Source organism: Acinonyx jubatus, chromosome C1 (genome assembly GCF_027475565.1).
Source record: "Acinonyx jubatus isolate Ajub_Pintada_27869175 chromosome C1, VMU_Ajub_asm_v1.0, whole genome shotgun sequence".
NCBI lineage: Eukaryota > Metazoa > Chordata > Mammalia > Carnivora > Felidae > Acinonyx > Acinonyx jubatus.
In genome coordinates this window covers 29,960,090-29,979,918 of record NC_069381.1, presented here as the reverse complement: position 1 = coordinate 29,979,918, position 19,829 = coordinate 29,960,090, and the positions used below count along the sequence as shown (strand labels likewise).

Here is a 19,829-nt window from a genome sequence, read left to right as displayed (position 1 = left end):
GCGCTGATTTTTTTTCTTTCTTTTTTCCCATGGGAGGGAATAGCAAGCCCCTCTCCCTTACTCTTTGGCCTGTTCTCACCTCCATTTTCCCTCCTCTGCTGAAGATATCCACACCTGCCCATGCCTCCACTAGCATCTGTTTTTACCTGTAAAATCTCATTCTAATAACACAATGTGCATAGAGACACAGGCCCTATCCGCTGCTAGGGTGACCAAGTGTCCCACATGCTGGAAACTGAGAGATTTCCCGGGATGTGGGACTTTCAGTGTTGAAACTGTGAGAGCACCAGGAAAAGCAGCCCAGCCCCTGCGAGCCTTTTCTGTCAGACCCTCATGGAGTTCCCATTCAATTGTGACAAACTGCCCTTGAGCTGGCCTCTCTTTATCTCTTCAGTTGAACTGAAACCTATGTGTCTCTAAAGAACTCTGGTGACCTCACTTCTCCCCCTACACCAACAGTGACCTGGTACCACAGGTGAAATCCTTGTGTCCCTCCAAAATTCATATGTTAAATTCTAACACTCATTGTGATGGTATTTGGAGGTGGTCCCTGGGGAGGTGATTAAGTCACAAGGGTGAAACCCACATGAATGGGAATGGCACCCTTATAAAAGAGAACCCAGAGAGCTCCCCTGCCCCTCCACCATGCGAGGACACAGCCAGAAGACTGTGGTCTAAGAACCAGAAAACAGGACCTCGCAGACACTGAATCTGCTGGTACCTTACTCTTGAACTTCCCAGTCTCCAGAACTGTGAAAAATATAGTTCTGTTGTTTATAAGCCACCTACATGATAGTATTTTTGTTACAGCAGCCTGAACCAACTAAGACACCTGTATCTCCATTCCTCTTCTGTATACTGCAGGTAGGAGAGGCTACTCTTCTAGATCGAGAACACAGTTTTCTAATCACCAATCACTGACCCACAGTTGGGAGGATGTGGTATTAGCCATGTCCACATTCCTCAGCCCCACTCCCATCAGCTTGCCCCTTCCATTCTGAAGTCTACTTTGCAAACAACCTTCCAATCTCTACTAACCCTTGATGACTTTAGCACCTAAATCCTAAAAGTGGTGATCTTATTAGCACTCATCTCAATGACCCAAATATCACCCCATCTGCACAATTCATGTACGTTCTCCATTCTGAGGACTTACGCTTTTCCTCTACTTCGGACAGCTACACAACTACAACTTAGACCTCCCCATTACCAAGAGCTGTTCTAGAGTTCTCCCTGCCCTTCTCTGAGTCCGCTGTTCTTATCTGCACATACTTTAGTCTGATCATAGTAACCATATCTACCGTTGGTCCTTATTTAGACTTGTAGCTAATCGATTCTTCTCATTCTCCCTTGCCTATTAAGAACCCCCAGGGTCCTTCCAGCTCTACACACAGACATTTCTAATGCTGCTTTCTCCAGTACCCTAAACACTGCCTCTAATTCTCCCACCACTTTTCATTTGTCAATTTATTTCAACAAATATTTATTAAGTGTCGATTAAGGACCATTCATTATGCCAGGTGATGAAGAGAAAACTGTGGAGGAAGATCCCGTTTCCGGTCCTCACGGGGCCTGCAGTACATGAGAGCAAACAGAGAAATAATAAAGTAGTAGATGTTATATTGAAAGTAAACTGCTCTGGGAGCACAGAGAAAGAATTTCCCAAGTTAATGAGAAATACTGATAAGAGTGATGAAAATGAACTAACTCTAAAAATATGCATACCATTCAACGTCCAGCTTGGCCTGAGTGATTGCCTGGCACCCACAGCTAGACCGATCTCTTCCACTCAACTGGCTCCAAGCAGACAAACTCTCTGACCCCCTCTTCCATCTTCCTTCCCGCCACCCCACCCCTGCATCTTCATCCCTCCTCCTTCCTTTTCCCTGTATCTCAAAGAAAGCGGCATTTTCCTTTTCTTTTTCAAAGATAACCACACCAGCTGTGCTCAGGATCTCACCCTCAATCCCTGAATTTGTTTCCATCCGTTAGAAAGCAGGGGTGGGGCAGGGGGAGGGGCAGTGTGTAGAAACAGCACGGACAGTGGCAGGAACACTGAACTCCATGGCAGGAGGCCTGGGTGGAAGTCCCAGCTCTGCTCTAGCTTGTGCGCTCTGGGGCAGGTCATTTCACCCCGCCAGATCTCACTTTCCTTATCTAGGAAATGAAGACGCTGGGCTAGAACCTCTCTGTGGCATCTCCCAGGGCTGATATTTTGTCACTGTCGGCACTCCTCCTCACTCTCATCCCTGTCTGCCTCTCTTCACTGGCTTCTCCTCCTATGTGTAAAAACACATGGAAAACTTTTTTCCCTTCTTATATCCAGGCCCACTAAACTGCTCTAACCCGCTAACGCCAAGAGCTCTTCTGCTCTATTCAGACTGTTCTCAAGTCACCAATGCTTGTCGGCCTCAGACCTCATGTGGCACCAACACAATGGCCAATCCTGACCAGCCCCTCATCTACTCTTCAGGATCATGTAGCATTCTGGTTTCTCCTCTTCCTGGATCAGGTACTTTTTTCCATCTTCTTTGACAATTTATTTTCCATCTTCCTTTTGACCCCCACCTTAGGTGAGTCCATAAGTTTCCATCTTTAGCATCTTGCTCTTCTCTGTTGACACTCTCCCATTCAGGAAGGCCTTAGATTCTATGCAAGGACCACCAAATGATTTGTCCAGCCATAATGAAATCGTTCACCAGCAAACAAGACTCAGACTGGGCCAGATGGAGCAATTACCAAGGGCTCACTAGGGACACTGAAAACATTCCTAAGTAAGGGTCAAATGTCAACACTCCATGGCAGAATAGGGAAAGCATGGAAGTGTCTTACCTGCCGCTGCTTTAGGAAGTCCAGGGCAATCTGCACATTCTGGAGCCTATGAAAACGCATCCTGCCCTTCTCCCGGGGCTGCAAACAAACAAAAAGAGATGGTAATTTTAGCTACATCAGTTTACCCATGCAGAGCCCCATCCTTTTTCATTTCAGGGACTGAAAGACCACACAGAATTCCTCGTGGTTGAAGCCAGCCAGGGGAGCATTACATAAAGCACCCCTTAGTGGCAAGGCCTGTGTGTGTTTCACCATGCTGAGGCCTCCATGATGCTGGTTTCCCACTGTGCCTCCTGAGAACACACAGTGTGGGTAGACTACTAGTGTCGAATCAGTGCCGCAGCTCCTGTACAGGGTCTTCTGTGGCCATATACGGCAGAACCTGATTCTGGATGTGCAGTTAATGGGAACAAAGTCTCTGGCTCTGTGGCTCCTAAAATCACAGTTAAATGCTATTTTAAGGAAAGGGCGGAAAGTCCTAATTGCATACTACACAGTAATTAGAGCCAACCTTATTAAAAACCTGGCAAAAGAAGCTAGAGGTAGCCAATTTTAAACCAGGGAATGAAGAGTTATACATGCTCAATAAACAAGTGAAAAACTCAAAAACGAGAGACAAAAATCAGGAAGAAACCTATTTTCCAGGCAGATGGGTGTCCATTTAAAAAAGTCACCTTGGACCTCAATAAGAAATACCAACAACAATGAAAACCTTGATGAGTAGGGCCACTCAACAATGATACTCCAAAGAAAGGTATTTTCTGCTAGTCTCTCAGTCCCAGATGTCATACAAGCCACTGGAGAGAAGCTCATCTCCATCCCGTGCCCCTGGTACCCTGTCCATAGCTCAGCTACTATCCATCCAAATGTGGCTAAAATCAGTGTATCCAGTGACAGCATGCAAGGGGTGGCTATCTGTCTCTGGAACCTTTTCTCCTGCTCATTTTCCAATGTTGCTTTTATTTTACTAAAATTGGGACTGAAACATCACTCTTACTAGATTATATATACCCAACTCATTTGTAAATGTCAAAGTGGTACTAATTAAAGGCTGATGAATAAGGTAGCTATGCGGCCAGGTGCTTGTACAGAGGAAACTTCATCCCAGGTTGAAACACAAAAAGTAACCAAATGCGTGTAAAGATAAGGGGAGATGCCCCCAACACTTCTAAACAACACTCCCAAATGAGGATAATCTACAGAGATGTTGAGGCGCCTCTGGGCCACAGGATAACTTCTTAAGTCAAAGGTTTAGGAAAATCCTCTAGCAAGAACCTCTTTCAGTCATTTCAGCTAAACTACTTGTGAACATGGCTTTGAGGATGACAGAGCCTATCAAAGTGAAGAGTCTAAGGCAATGGGAAGGGAGATTCTAAAGAGGTGAAAAATGACTTTAAGAGGACAGGAAACAGGGATATTGCTTAATCCCTGTTTCTGGAGAAAGATTACGGGCTATAATTTAGGGCCCACAAACAGGAAATGCCCTTCTCACACACTCTTATCTTTATTCCTTGGTACTTCCCACCAAAAATAAATACCCTAAGAACATGCAAGTTAAAATCTCTGTCCTCTAGAGATATTATTGACCAAAGCAGCGTATCTCCATGCAGTGAGTGCTTTGCAAACTACAGGCTGTTTTGAAAACAAATGACATGGTGTGTGGTGAGAACCTGGAGGCTACAGAGGGTGGAGAGAGAGAGTTAGTCTCAAGTGTGGAGCCGTGAGCAATTAACTGTCATGCCTTCAACTAAACTTTCCACAGTTCTGCAATCCAGACTCAGACAACACAGCAAGGCCACCAAGAAAGCTACTGGTCTCTAGGTCACAAAGGCACTTGACACCTCCAAACACCATTATTCTTTTTGTGCCAACCACTCTCAGATAAGCAAAACAACCCCCACTCCAGGATCATCTAACAGTGGCAAGAGGCACAATTAGTTTTAACCACTTTCTTTGGGACCGAAAATTCCCAGGTGCAGAGGGAAGAAGGCGATTGGTAACTGAGGTACTTGGAGACCTCGAGAACCTCAGACTCTCTGATGGCCCTGCGGTGCTGGCTGGGATCCTGGCATCCCAGGAGGACCTACTACATCATCCTCATCTTCCTCCTCCTGCTCTTCGCTGTTTGTATGGCGCCAGGAGGGCATGCTCACGAGACGGAGGGTCTTCAGCCCTGCTGGCTCCTTTGGCCACCAACCAAGGCAAAAACATGACATAGGGACAGGAAATTCACAACACAAAAATGAGAAGGAAATGAATGCAACATTTTTTTTTAAAAGTGAAAATAAATATGAAAATACCCTCCCACAACCCAAAACATGCAAAACCGTATCAAGACCAGATCACATAGTTATATTGAACACTTAGTCTGAAACACATCTTCAATTCTCCATGGCTGCCCATTCTCTCTTTTTGTGAATCAACTAAAGGAGAAGGAGATTCTAAGAATAATCATGAAAGAGGTATCTGGATAGTTCTCAGTGAAAAGATGATATGCTATGAATATCTCCATAAACAACTTGCATGTTTTCAAAGGTTAGGCAAAGAAATTAGATTGGAGTGTTTTCAGACAGTTTTATAAGCAACGTCACCAAAAAAGAATCACTTTCAATATAAAATCCCTACAAGTTCATCAAATATCCCAGCCAAATTGCCCAAAATGTAACTTTGTGAGTTAAAGTCCAGCAATGTGAAAGTGACATTACGATTACTTATGAGATTTATAAATGAGGGCCAGATAAGAAGTGGAATTTGCCAGTAGTGGCTGTGCTAATAAAAGCATCTGTCAATGTAAGTCCATTAAAAATTATAAAAGTAGGGGCACCTGGGTGGCTCGGTCAGTTTAAGCATCTGACTCTTGATTTTGGCTCAGGTCATGATCTCACAGTCATGAGATCGAGCCCCACATTGAGTACCCCCACAGTGGAAGCAGAGCCTCCTTAGGGTTCTCTCTCCCTCGCTCCCTCTGCCCCTGCTCCACTCAGGCTCTCTCAGGGGGAAAAATCATAAAAGTAATTCTACCGTAAGACAAAAAAGATGCGAAACCAAAACAAAGGACCCATGGGAAGCCAAGCCCCAATCCTTGAAGAAGGTGAATAATACTTAAGGAGCAAAATCTAATGTGCTAAATTCCCTTCTTCAAAAACAGCAAATGTGACTAAGAATTCACCAAAGGCAATGAATGCTTGAGTTACTACAGTTCATGTTTTCCCCCAGAGATGTTTCCAGTATTTACCCCTGGACTTTTCTAAATGAAAACTATGTTGGGACACCTGGGTGTCTCAGTCAATCAAGCGTCTGACTCTTGATTTCGGCTTAGGTCATGATCTCATGGTTCATGAGACAGAGCCCCATGTCAGGCTCTGTGCTGACAGCATGGAACCTGCTTGGGATTCCCTCTCTCCCTCTCTCTGTCCACCCCACCCCCCTCAAAACAAAGAACCCACAAGTGGGGTTATTTTGATAAGCCAAGAAGCTCAGGCAGATTTGTCTTTAGATACATAGGTGTTTCCCACAAGCAATGCTTACTTAACACATTTGGGAGTAGGCAGGCATATTTAATTATCCAAGGAATTCAAATGTACTGCATCCAGGACTGTGTTCAGATAGCAACTTCAGTACTTCTCCAAACCTCTGAGATTCAGTGAATCAAAGAAGGAAGAAAGTGAGGTGAACTGGAAACAATAACTCTATATACCTAGGATTTTTTTTTAAGTTTATTAATTTACTTTGAGAGAGAAAGAGAGAGGGAGAGCACGTGTGGGCAGGGGAGGGGCAGAGAGAAGGAGAGGGAGAGGGAGAGGGAGAGGGGGAGGGGAGGGGGGAGGGAGGGAGAGAGAGAGAGAGAGAGAGACAGAGACAGAGAGAGACAGAGAGAGAATCCCATGCTGGTTCCCTGCTGTCAACACAGAGCCCAACTCGGGGTTTGAACTCATGAACCATGAGATCATGACATGAGTCAAAAATCAAGAGTTGGACACTTAATCGACTGAGTCACCCAGGCACCCTTAAATACCAGGGCTTTTAATATAAACTTCATATCCTTAGCTGAATACAGAAAATAAAACAATTCACAACAGATGGGAAAATAGGAGCACCTATATAGACTAGAAAGAAAACTCTAGAAAGAAAAATATACCTTACTAAAAAGAATCTTTATTTTTTTTAAGTTTGTTTATTTATTTATTTATTTATTTATTTATTTATTTATTTAGAGAGAGAGAGAGAGAGAGAGAGAGAGAGAGAGAGAGTGCACGCCTAAGAGCAGGGGAGGGGCAGAGAGAGAATTCCAAGCAGGTTCCACACTGTCAGCGCAAAGCCCAATGCGGGGCTCAAACTCAGGAACTTCGAGATCATGACCTGAGCTGAAATCAAGAGTTGGACACTTAACTGACTGAGCCACCCAGGCATCCCACTAAAAAAAATCTTTAAATGTGAATCTATTGTTCCTGAAATAGTGTACCAACAAGTAGATAAAGAACAAATAAGGAGAAAAAAAATGCATATGAAAGGAATAAAACCGATACCTGATTCCATCAAGAAATGAGAATATGACACATCAATTCACATTAAGATGAAACTACATCATTTTAAAACTGTAAGTATGACTTAGAAGCAAAGTCCACCAATAATGTCTTCTACTTCTTTCTCCCAAGTAACAGAGAGCAGGCAGTGGCGGCCACTGTCCTGGCATTCAACACGATGGACTGGTATGTCATTAACAGGGCCATGTTTGCGAGGTCACTCATGAGAAGAAGAGAGAAGCTCACCAGTTTGATGCCTGAGAGGACCTCCAGCAGAGAGATTAGGTTGTGGCCATCCCGCAGATCTTCATAAAGATCATTGATGTGCTTGCGGACCTGTGCATGAGAATGAAACAGATTTTTATTTGGTCTTAAAATCTCTTATTATCTACACAAGAGTTTTTGATTCTAGGTAAACACAGATTAAAGAATTTGAAATATGAAAAAATAATAAAATTCAGGAATTTTCAGTTTTGGAGTACAATACATATGAAATGTAACACTTACCAGAAATGTATGTGTGTTTTTAAAATAGAAGCCAGATCCACTACATACTCTAGCCAACTCTAAACAATGTTCAAGAAAGACTGGACAAGGAGATGGAGAGTCACCATCCTGAAACCTCTCAGGAATTATTATGGACCAAAATGTGATTCAATGACCAATGCAGATGGAGGAGTCCAGTCAGAATCAGAAAAGCCTTCTAGAGTGCAAAGGAAACAAAAATGCTAGGTACCCGGTGTTTGACAGGATGTACCTATATTTTAACTCCTCTCTTACCAAATATTTCTAATAGTGAATTTGAGGGTTATTTTCCTTGTGAAAAAAATAATTCCAATTTTAGAACTGAAACTATGGGAAAAAAGATCTCACTTTGGAAAAATATGTGGTCCATGTCAAACACCATGCTGAATGCTGTACACATTATCTCATCTCTCTCTCACATTGATAAGGCAGGTGTTATTCCTATTTTACACGTGAGGAAATGAGGCACAGAGTGTTAAATAACTTGCCCAAGATCACAAGTGGGAAAACTGGCCTCAGGTTGGTCTTTCTGAATTTAGTCTTTGCCATTAACTACTATGCTTTATAATCAGCCATAATCTTATTTTATATTTATTTAAACCAAACAACAGCCCTATGAAGTTTATTCTTGTATCCACGAAGGGCCTGAGGAAGCTGAGACCTTGAGAAGTTAAAGTCACATAGCTGCAGGAAGCAGAAATAGGTTTTCTGGTTTGTTACAAGTCCAGTGACAACTCCATGGGGTGACACAACACAGAATCAGAAGACTAGTAGTGGCAAGCATAAGGAAGATTAATTTTCAATACAAATAATTGTCTAGACAACAATAAAAAGGGCTACTTTCAGAAGTCGTGGGTTTCTAGTCACTGAATTCTTCAAGCAGAGACTGGGATACTGGATTTCCACATCTGAGTGGAAAACTGTACTATAGTCACTTCCAATTGTAATATTCTAGCATTCCAAACAGAATGGGAGTCCGAAAAGATAAAGGCTATGGAGTGCCTGGATGGTTCAGTTGGTAGAGGATGTGACTCTTGATCTGAGGGTTATGAGTTCAAGCCCCAAGTTGAGTGCAGAGATTACTTAATAAAAAAAAAAAAAAAAAGATAAAGGCTGGAAATATCTGGGGAGACTTCCTGGAAGAGAAAGAAATGGAAGGATTAGAAAATGTTTTGATAGAAAGACAGAAGATGGAAAACCACAGAAGACAAGGTACAGAGGTGAAAACATGCAAGATGCGTGTTTGTACCTGTGTGAGTAAAGGAGTAGGAAGGTGATGGGTAGATTACCCAGTTGGAGAAAATGGTTCATGATGAATTGGGTAATAGCTTTCAAACTTCAAAGGAACATTTCTTTAATTTTTGTGTTATTCACAATGTGAATACAGGTATAACACACTTTTTGGTTTAATCTGCAATATTAACATTTTCTCCACCACTTTAAGTCTAAACAAAATAACACATCTAGCTCAGACTTGTAGCATTTGTTGATTTCCATCATGTAAATACTCCCACCATGACCAATTTCCAGCCACTAATATACTATCACTAAAAGAGATGTCAGGAAGAAATGTACAAGAGCACACCATTATATACTTTTCCATCAGAGATACAGCATACGTAATTAACTTCAAGAGCATAGAAAATATTAACATGTAGTAAAATAATTATGAGATGATGTGTTTTGAGTATTTATTACCATTATTTTAAATATAACTTATTTCATTGTAAGCTTATATAATTTAATATTTCATAATGGCTGTGCTTAGCAACCAACTCACAGAATTAGTATTCAGTTCTCATGAGCCCATGTAAGCTAGCTCCAGCACACCAGTGGCTCCAAAATTTCAAGACTTCTCCATCAAGTGGGTCCAAGGTTTCAAGCTTGCGCAACCATGGTGCACCATGGTTGCATAAGCAGGTCATGAGGGTTGGAAAGAATGGATTTGGTAAGTTCAATTTTAAATATACTGAATTTATTTTATTTAAAGTTTATTTATTTATTTGAGGGGGAGGGTGTGGGGAGGAGCAGAAAGAGACAGAGAAAGACAATCCCAATCAGGCTCCAAGCTGCCACCACAGAGCCTGACGTGGGGCTCGATCTCACAAACTGTGAGACAGTGACCTGTGCTGAAATCAAGAGTTGGACACTTAACTGACTGGGAGCCACCCAGGAGCCCCTTAAATATGTTGAATTTAAAAGAGTAGAAAAGGAGCTACAAACGGTAATGTTCTGGAAGCAGCTGAAAATACCAGAATTCAATTTGGGTCAGCTGAGAACTTAAGTTTAGAAGTCATATGCAGAGAGGTGCTAGCTAAAGACATGGGAAATGTTGGCCTTTCTGGGTTAGGGGCAAGAAAGAAGACAGAGTGCTAAGGACTGAGCCTGCGGGAATAGCCAAAATTAGAAGGCAGGAGATGGAAAAGTAATCAACAAAGGACAGGGTGGAAAAAGGCAGTGAAAGAAGTAGGCAAAAAAACAAGAAAGGGTGATCGAGGAAGGGGTGGATTATTGCTAGTATCAAATGCTCCAGGACAAGGATAAGGACCAAGAAAGTGTTTTTTAGTTTTCTTACAAATAACAGTGTTTTTTGTGAGAATCGTTTTCTAGAGAGTGGTAGAATAGAAATCAGATCATAAATGAATGGTGGGTTAAAAAAAATAAATAAAAAAGTGAGGGGTGCCTGGGTGACTCAGGTCATGATCTCAAGGTCATGGGATGGAGCTCCGTATTGGGCTTTGCACTAAGCATGGAGCCTCCTTGGAATTCCCTCTCTCTCTCTCTCTCTCTCTCTCTCTCTCTCTCTCTCTCTGTCTCTCTCTCTCTCTCCCTCTGCTCCTCTCCCCCACTCGCTTCCTCTCTCTCTCCCTCTCAAATAAAAAAAAATAGGGGCGCCTGGGTGGCGCAGTCGTTTAAGCGTCCGACTTCAGCTCAGGTCACGATCTTGCGGTCCGTGAGTTCGAGCCCCGCGTCGGGCTCTGGGCTGATGGCTCAGAGCCTGGAGCCTGCTTCCGATTCTGTGTCTCCTTCTCTCTCTGCCCCTCCCCCCTTCATGCTCTGTCTCTCTCTGTCTCAAAAATAAATAAACGTTAAAAAAAAAATTTAAAAATTCAAATAAAAAAAATAAAAAGAATTAAAAGTTCAAAATGAATAAATAAATAAAGTGGGAAAATATGAAGTACTTGATGTTAAGGGTTAAAAAGAGAAATGACAATGAGGGACTTATTTTTGATAGGTAAGACCTGAGCATAAGGTATTAAAATCAAGAATGGGCACTGAATAATTATTTAAATGAATAATAATAGGAATGAGGACCAAGTGAGATCATATTATCAAAAGGACACTAAATACCACGAGTACTAAAAAGAAAAAGGTGGTATTTTGAAATACAAAGTTAATTTCACATCAAGGCCTCAATATCTCCTTCTAAAAATGCCAGTTATGTTTTACACCTGCAAATAGCAAAATTCAACCACCTTACAAAAAACTTAGGTGAAATGAGTTTATTTTGTCTCTCAGTCTTTGGTTATAATGACTAACTATGAAAAACTATAAAAGATAGATATAGACAGAGATAATGGGGGAAGGGAGGGGAGCATTTTTTTCCTGAGAATTTTCAATAACAGAGAACAATAGTGTTTCTGAAGCATATTGGGCACAGCTCTGCCTACAGATGGATAAAGTACTAGCTAACACCAGTGCTTCTATGTTAGAAAATTTTCAGATACAGAGATGGGATTTGGAGGGTTCAATTCACATCCCAAGATCACACAACTAGTAAACGATCAGGCCAATAAAATCCAGGTCTCCAATTCTGCCCCATTCCAAAGTCTTTATCTCTTCTGCACATATCAAGTTGCCTCTAAAGTTTTCCATAAATCTCTTAAGAAAAAGTCCAATAGCAGGGCACCTGGTGGCTCAGGTGGTTAAGCGACCAACTCTTTCTTTTTTTTTTTATTTTTTATTTTAAAATTTTCTTTTTTTTGAACGTTTATTTATTTTTGGGACAGAGAGAGACAGAGCATGAACGGGGGAGGGGCAGAGAGAGAGAGGGAGACACAGAATCGGAAACAGGCTCCAGGCTCTGAGCCATCAGCCCAGAGCCTGACGCGGGGCTCGAACTCTTGGACCGCGAGATCGTGACCTGGCTGAAGTCGGACACTTAACCGACTGCGCCACCCAGGCGCCCCACGACCAACTCTTTCTTGATTTCAGCTCAGGTCATGATCTCACAGTTAAGAGACTGAGCCCCAGGGGCTTCTGGGTGGCTCAGGTGGTTGAGCGGCCGACTTCGGCTCAGGTCACGATCTCTCAGTCCGTGAGTTCGAGCTCCGCGTCGGGCTCTGTGCTGACCGCTCAGAGCCTGGAGCCGGCTTCCGATTCTGTGTCTCCCTCTCTCTCTGCCCCTTCCCCATTCATGCTCTGTCTCTCTCTGTCTCAAAAATAAATAAACGTTAAAAAAAAAAAAAAGAGACTGAGCCCCAAATCAGGCTCTGCACTAAGTGTGGGGCCCGCTTGGGATTCTCTCTCTGCCCATCCCCCACTCTCTCCCTCTTCCTCTCAAAATAAATAAACTTTAAAAAAAAAGATAAAAGAAAAAGTCCAATAGCCAAAAAAAAAAAAAAAAAAGCTAACAATGCTGTATGATATATATGAAAGTTGTTAAAAATAAATCCTAAGAATTGTCATTACAAGGAAAAATTTTTTTTTCTTTTTTTGCTTTCTCTTTTTATTGTATTCATATGACATTGTGGATGCTAACTAAACTTACTGCTAATCATTTCATAATATAGGTAACTCAAACCATTGTGCTATACACATTACACTCATACAGTGATGTATGTCAACTCTGTCTCAATAAGACTGGAAAAGGAAAAGGAAAAGGAAAAGTCCAGTGGACCAAGCATCAGATGTTTCAGAGGCAGTCAAAGCCAAGACTGATCAGGAATCATCAATATGTATCTTTTTCTCCAACTAATACTCATGCTATTCTGTCAACAAAAAGATGAGTGAATAACTTCAGCTACTCAGGTTTTTGCCTGTTTGCATTCCCTGTGAAAATCACTGTCAACATTAGCGAATGTCTCCAAAGAATATATACAAATGGCTAACAAACTGATGAAAAGATGCTCAAAATCATTAGCCATAAGGAAAATGTAAATCAAAACTACAGTAAGATACCAGTCCACACCCAAGAGGATGATTATAATAAAAAAGATGGACTATAACTGTTGATGAGGATATAGAGAAACGGACCCTCACACATTGCTGGTGGGAATATAAAATGGTACAGTCACTTTGGTAAACAGTCTGACAGTTCCTCAAAAAGCTAAACACAAGTTACCATATGACCCAGTGATTCTACTCCCAGGTGAATATCCAAGAGAACTGAAAATATCTGTCCAGGAAAAAAAAAAAATGAATGCATGTTCACAGCATTCATTGTTCATAACAGCCAGTGGAAATAATCCAAATGTCTATCAATTGATAAATTGGTAAACAAAATGTTGCACATCCATACAGTGGAGTATTATCTGGCAATTAAATACTGATACATGCTATAATGTGGATGAACTCTGAAAACATTATGCTAAGTGAAAGAAGCCAGTTACAAAAAGCAAAGGACCACATATTGTATGATTCCATTTATAAAAGATATCTAGAATAGGCAAATCTAAAGAGTCAGAAAGTAGATTAGTGGCTGTCTGGGGCTGGGGATGGTACAGAGGGACTGGGGTGATGAGTGAAGAGTACAGGGTTTCTTTTGGGGATGATGAAAGGGTTCTAGAATGGATTGTGGTGATTGTTGCACAACTCTGAATATGCCAAAAGTCACTGAATTGTATACTTTAAACATGGGTAAATTGTAGGCTACGTGAATTAAATCTCAAAATAGCTATTTTTTAAAAATTAAGGAATGACTATGTTTTGAGGGATCAAGTCCACCGAGGCCAGTCCTCCTCAATTCCTGTGCATCAATAAGCTAAGGAAAGCTCTGCTCTCCCAGTTCTTTACAGATTAACTTGAAGTTATGGGTGTTATGGGTCAGTCAGTAGAGCATGAGATGCATGATCTTGGTTCAGGGTCATGATTTCAAGCCCCGTGTTGGGTGTAGAGCCCATTAAAAAAAAAAAAAAGATTAATTTGAAGTTACAGAAAAAGAAACAGCTTCCCCAAATTTCTGAGTAGCTTTAGCAAAGGGAACAAACTGCACTTGGGTACTTGGAATCAGAATCTGGCCCAAAGGGATTTTAACACTCCCAGCTGGCAGATGAGAAAAGTGTTGCCTGGTCAAGTTAGGTACCTTGTATAAGATCACTGATATGGGAAGTGTCCATCACTGTCTCCCAACTCCAAGTTCAGTGTTCTTTCCCTTCACAAGGCTTCCATGATGCTTGAAGGGTAGAAAGGACATATTAAGAGGACCTCTTCCTTTCCCAAAGAGAACCAAGGATTGTCATGTGGTATTCTTTGACACCTGCAGAAACCCTGATCAAAAAAACCTTTCCTCTAAGACTTAAAAGAAACACAAGCAGCTCAATTTCCTTGACCCAAACTATGTTGAAGAATGATAAACAGGTCAGAGAAGAAAGTTTTAAAGAGAAGAATATGTTATTTATTCTCATCTACACTTATAAAAGGTACAGGGTATGTAAAAGTGAACCTAGTAACTTTTTTTTTAATGTTTTTATTTTATTTTTGAGAGAGACAGTGAGACACAGAGTGAGCGGGGGAGGGCCAGAGAGAGCGAGACACAGAATCCAAAGCAGGCTCCAGGCTCTGAGCAAGCTGTCAGCACAGAGCCCAACACGGAGCTTGAACCCATGAACCGTGAGATCATGACCTGAACCAAAGTCAGATGCTCAACCGACTGAGCCACCCAGGCGCCCCTGAATTCATAGATTTCTTTTTTTTTTTTTTTTTTAACATTTACCCCATTTTGAGAGACAGTGAGAGACACAGCACAAGTAGGGGAGGGGCAGAGAGCAAGGGAGACAGAATTTGAAGTAGGCTCTGGGCTCTGAGCTCTCAGCACAGAGCCTGATGTGGGGCTCGAACACACGAACCGGGAGCTTGTGACCTGAGCTGAAGTTGGATGCTTAACCAACCGAGCCACCCAGGTGCCCCTGAACTCAGATTTCTAAACTGTAAGGGGAATTCCATATTGATTCCATGGCCAAATTTATCCTTGAGGAAAAGCCTAAAAGCTAATGCTAAAAAACAGATTATAATTGTCCCAGACTTTTTACCTGTGAAAGACCCGCGCTCTTTTAAAACTTTGGATATTTGGGGGTGCCTGGCTGGCTTGGCCAGTAGAGCATGCAACTCTTCATCTCGAGGTCATGAGTTCGAGCCCTACGTTGGGTGAGGAGTCTACTTGAAAAAAAATTTTTTTTAAATAACAAAACTCTAGATTTTTCCTTTTGATGGTTCTAGTATATGCTCAGAACTCTTGGGTTTGTAGGCTTGCATTCTAAATTAGGTTACTTATATATTAAGATGCTAACAGCCTTAGCAAATCTCTTTTAAGATTGGACCAACAGTGTTCTCAACTAAGAAAGAAGAATTAATTTGCTTATTCCACAACAAACTGTTTCCCACAGAGATAGCTGGGGATCCAAGGGATCCTAGGTCAACTAAATCCAGAACTTAGGAGGCTTGGTTGCTTTGATCTTATATCCATCTACTTGCCAATGGCCACGTTAATCTGGGTGTACTTGGGGAGCACAGCAAGGGATGCCTGAACTACAAAAAGCAAATCTCGATCTGTAATTCTCAGACCAAAGTTCAAAGGATGCCAGCATGGAGCAGTGATTCTGATTAGCAGTGACTCCCTCTGAAATATCCCTAGATGAGAAATGCCCTTGGCTGGGTGTCTGAGAAGAGATGAAAAATAGCCGGGGACTGAAGTAAAGTTCTGGCCAGCTTCCAATTTCTAACAATGCTCCACTGTATTCATCTGGTTTCTCCCTCCTTGGGCCTCCTGTCATCACACAGCACTGAGGCAGAGGTCCAACCAGCAACAGCAGCGAGCCAGTGCATTTGTATTCAAAGTACAAAGTTTAAGGGACAAGCCCGAGTCAGGATAAATTCAGTTCTTCTGATTGTTAGAGATGAGGCATGAAAAAATAAATTGGGGGCATATTTAGTAGAAAGAACAAGTAATTTTCATCATGAGACTTGTGAGTGATCCCTAGCTCCATCCTTCCATGATCTTGGGATGTATGATCCCAAGCTGTATGATCTGTATGATCTTGGGAAAGTCACTTTATCATTCTGACTCTCACTTTCCTTAGTTGTGAGCATCGAGAGGATTAAAAACCTTTACTTCCGGGGCGCCTGGGTGGCGCAGTCGGTTAAGCGTCCGACTTCAGCCAGGTCACGATCTCGCGGTCCGTGAGTTCGAGCCCCGCGTCAGGCTCTGGGCTGATGGCTCGGAGCCTGGAGCCTGTTTTGGATTCTGTGTCTCCCTCTCTCTCTGCCCCTCCCCCATTCATGCTCTGTCTCTCTCTGTCCCAAAAATAAATAAAAAACGTTGAAAAAAAAATTAAAAAAAAAAAAACAAAAAACCTTTACTTCCTTCAGTTATTATAAGAATCAAGCCAGATAAGAATGTGCTTTATAAGCTATAAAGCACTATTAGAATATTATTTACTCAGGGCAACAAATACTGGGTACTTCTCACATCTGTGGTGCAGTACATAGTAGACAAAGTAGTACAATACAAACCCTAGCCCTCAGTGAGTGCACCGACGGAGGAGACCAATGAGTGAGCACACGAGGCATCACTTCAAAGTGGTGTGGAACAGAGAGTGGCAATTAATTTAGCCTAAGGACTGGAGGTCAGATTCTCAGGAAGGTGATATTGGAGCTGGGCCTTAAAGGATAAGTGGGTGATGGCCAGGCAGAGGACACTGGGATGTGCATTCCCAGGAGAGAGAAATGAATAAGCAAAGAGGTGTGAAAGCACACAGTGTTTAGGGAGCACTGAGTTGTGTCATGTGACCAAGCACAGGCCACACAGGTGAGAATGCCTGCAAATGAAGCTGGGCAGCTTGGAACCAGCTTGGGAAGGGTTCTGCATCATGATAGAGTTCTGTGTCACCAAACTGAGGGCAAATGGTACACACTGAAGGAATTAGAGGGGAATAGCAATTTTCTCTCCATGTGTCTCTTCCTTTCTTCTTTCTTCTGACACTAACAAAATAAGACATAAGATCTGCCTTCAAGTTACAATCAAACAGAAAATATGGAATGTATATAAATACTGTAACAGAAGTATGTAAGGAATACAGTGAGGGCACAAAGAAAATGGTAGTCAATTCCATATGGGAGATTCCGGAAAATATTTATTGAGGAGGTGTTAAATTGGTATTATGCAAGTAAAACAGAGCTGGAGAAGGCTCCACGCAGAGAAAGCAGCATGAGCAAAGATACAGAGTCATAAGATAGCATGGCACATGGTTCAGCAAGAGCCTGAGGTAGGAGGGAAATTCAACACTCTGAGGCTGGAAACGTAGGCAGAAGCCGGGGCCATTACTGATGTTAACAGCACAAGTTCTAGACTTTAGGCTGCCTGAATTCTAAAATTTCAGTTCTGTCTCTTTCTAGTGGTGTGACCTTGAACAAGTTAACCTCCCTAAACCTCATTTTCCTCATTGATAAAATGGGAAAATTATAGAGTCTACAGCAATCGTCAGTGAGGATTAAATGAGATAATGCATGTAAGGGACTTAGTACAGAATGTCCACTTTACAGGAAGCACTCAGTAAACTATTTTCCTTAACATTGTTACTACAGAAAACAATATTGGGAACTATTACAGTGGTCAAGGCACGCTGAAGAGGCCCTAGACTAGAACAGAAGTCATGGAGATAGAGAGGAAAAGTCAGATGCAAGCATTTTCTGAGTTGGAAGTGAGTGACTGGAGCTGGTGACAAGGGGATGATTGGCAGGCTGAAAATAGCACGATTCTAGGTTCCTAATTTGGACAGCTAGGTACGTGAGTGAAAATATTTAGCAATTTGGGATGTGTTGAATATAAGATATGTCTGAGTGACATCCAGATGAACGTGTCTAGTACTCGGTCTTTGGCTTAGGAAAGAATACAGGAAATGGCTCTATTATTATGTCCTTTTTTTGAGAGAGAGAGAGTGCGTGTGCACACATAAGTGGCAGAGAAAGAATGCTGAGCAGGCTCTGCACTATTAACATAGAGCCACACATGGGGCTTAATCTCAGAGAGAACCAAGAGATCATGACTTGAGCTGAAATCAAGAGTCAGACGCTTAACAGACTGAGCCACCCAGGTGCCCCTCATTATGTCCTTATCCATACTTTATAGTTTGAAAACTGCCCTCAACTGCAATTCCCATTAAACAAGTGGCCCTAAGGAGGTATGTTTAATTTATGTAACCATCTCCCTAGCTACAGATTACTGAGCTATAGATGGACACCTGACCCATGGAGGAAAAAGAAACCCCAGCCGATCAGATTTTCTATTGTCTTCAGAATCCTGCAGCCACAAGGGTTTATATCACCATTTGAGAGACAACCACCACAGCTTACACACAAGCAATGGGAGAAATGCAGAGACACAGGAGGCATACAGAAAGAAATAAAAGTGAAAGAACACAAGGCCTCATAAAAAGAGAGTAGCTGCCTGATAATGTTTAGTTTTTCGTAAAGCCTAGCTGCCTCCAGACACCAGATTCTATGAGATCACCTTGTATTCTTTTTCTTCCTGTGCTTTCTTGCATTCCGCGCCACCAGTGATCCCTGTGACTAACACAAGAGACTGCCAAAGACGAGTACAGAGAACAAAACTAGAAAATGGGTAAGGTTAGAACCCTAGGGACCAGCAACATGGAGAAGTCAGAAAGAAAGGCCAGAGAAACATGAAAAAGGCATTCATAGAGGAAAGAGGTAATTCAGGAAAAAGCAGTGTAGGAGAAACCAACATAAAAGAGGGTTTTAAGAAATAATAAATTAGTCAACAGTATCAGATGCTGTAGAGAAATCAAATAAAAGAAAGACAAAACCAGGCTACTGGATACAGCAATTAAGAGGTCACTGGTGACCTTTCCCGAGCAGTAATCAATATAACTCAAAATTTTCTGAATTATTTGAGTAATTATTACACAATATTCAAAACTTTTGTTTTCAAATATTGACTGCCATATTAGTCACACTGCTTAGCCTGAGGTGTGTGTGTGTGTTTTTTTTAATGTTTTTATTTATTTTGAGAGCGAGAGTGTGAGCAGGGGAGGGACAGAGAGAAGCGGTGACAGAGGATCTGAAGCGGGCTCTACAGTGACAGCAGCAAGCCCGATGTGGGGCTCGAACTCACAAACTATGAGATCATGACCTGAGCTGAAGTCAGACACTCAACCAAGTGAGCCATCCAGGCACTCCCTGAGGTGGGCTTTTAACAGGCCTCTGCTTGGGGTGCCTGGGTGGCTCAGTCGGTTAATCATCCAACTTCAGCTCAGGTCACAATGTCGCGGTCCATGAGTTCGAGCCCCGTGTCGGGCTCTGGGCTGATGGCTCAGAGCCTGGAGCCTGCTTCCAATTCTGTGTCTCCCTCTCTCTCTGCCCCTCCCCCGTTCATGCTCTGTCTCTCTCTGTCTCAAAAATAAACGTTAAAAAAAAAAAATTATAACAGGCCTCTGCCTAGGTTTCTCCTCTATTTAAAAATAATGATAAAATCTGTCCCTCCCCACCAACCCCCCCACCAGCAATTCTGGAAGTACTCTGCATCTTAAACTGCATGGTGGTTATAATGTATATACACATGTAAAAATTGCTTAAACTAAACATTTACGATTTGTACACTTAGAGAATAAAAGCCCCTCTTCCCCATCCTTACACAGTGGTCAAATCTAGAAAAAAAATAAAGAAGGGAGCTTAGAAGATAATTTATAAAGCTAGGAACAAAGTGTTCTTTGA

The 19,829-nt window shown here is 42.1% G+C and overlaps 1 protein-coding gene across 18 annotated transcripts in view; it reads right to left on the bottom strand.

The window, feature by feature from the left end:
• Window positions 1–19,829, bottom strand: part of MACF1 (microtubule actin crosslinking factor 1) — a 328,483-nt gene that overhangs the window by 182,814 nt on the left and 125,840 nt on the right. For 11 of the 18 annotated variants that reach the window (XM_053211857.1, XM_027059590.2, XM_053211901.1 and 8 more), the window contains exons 4-5: window positions 7,602–7,691; window positions 2,833–2,910 (exon numbers count right to left, since the gene is read on the bottom strand). In XM_053211857.1, coding sequence (XP_053067832.1) covers window positions 2,833–2,910; window positions 7,602–7,691 — 168 coding nt within the window. Of the gene's footprint in view, window positions 1–2,832; window positions 2,911–4,919; window positions 5,016–7,601; window positions 7,692–19,829 lie in introns of all 18 variants that reach the window. The other 7 variants (XM_027059599.2, XM_053211918.1, XM_053211859.1 and 4 more) reach the window with 1 other exon arrangement.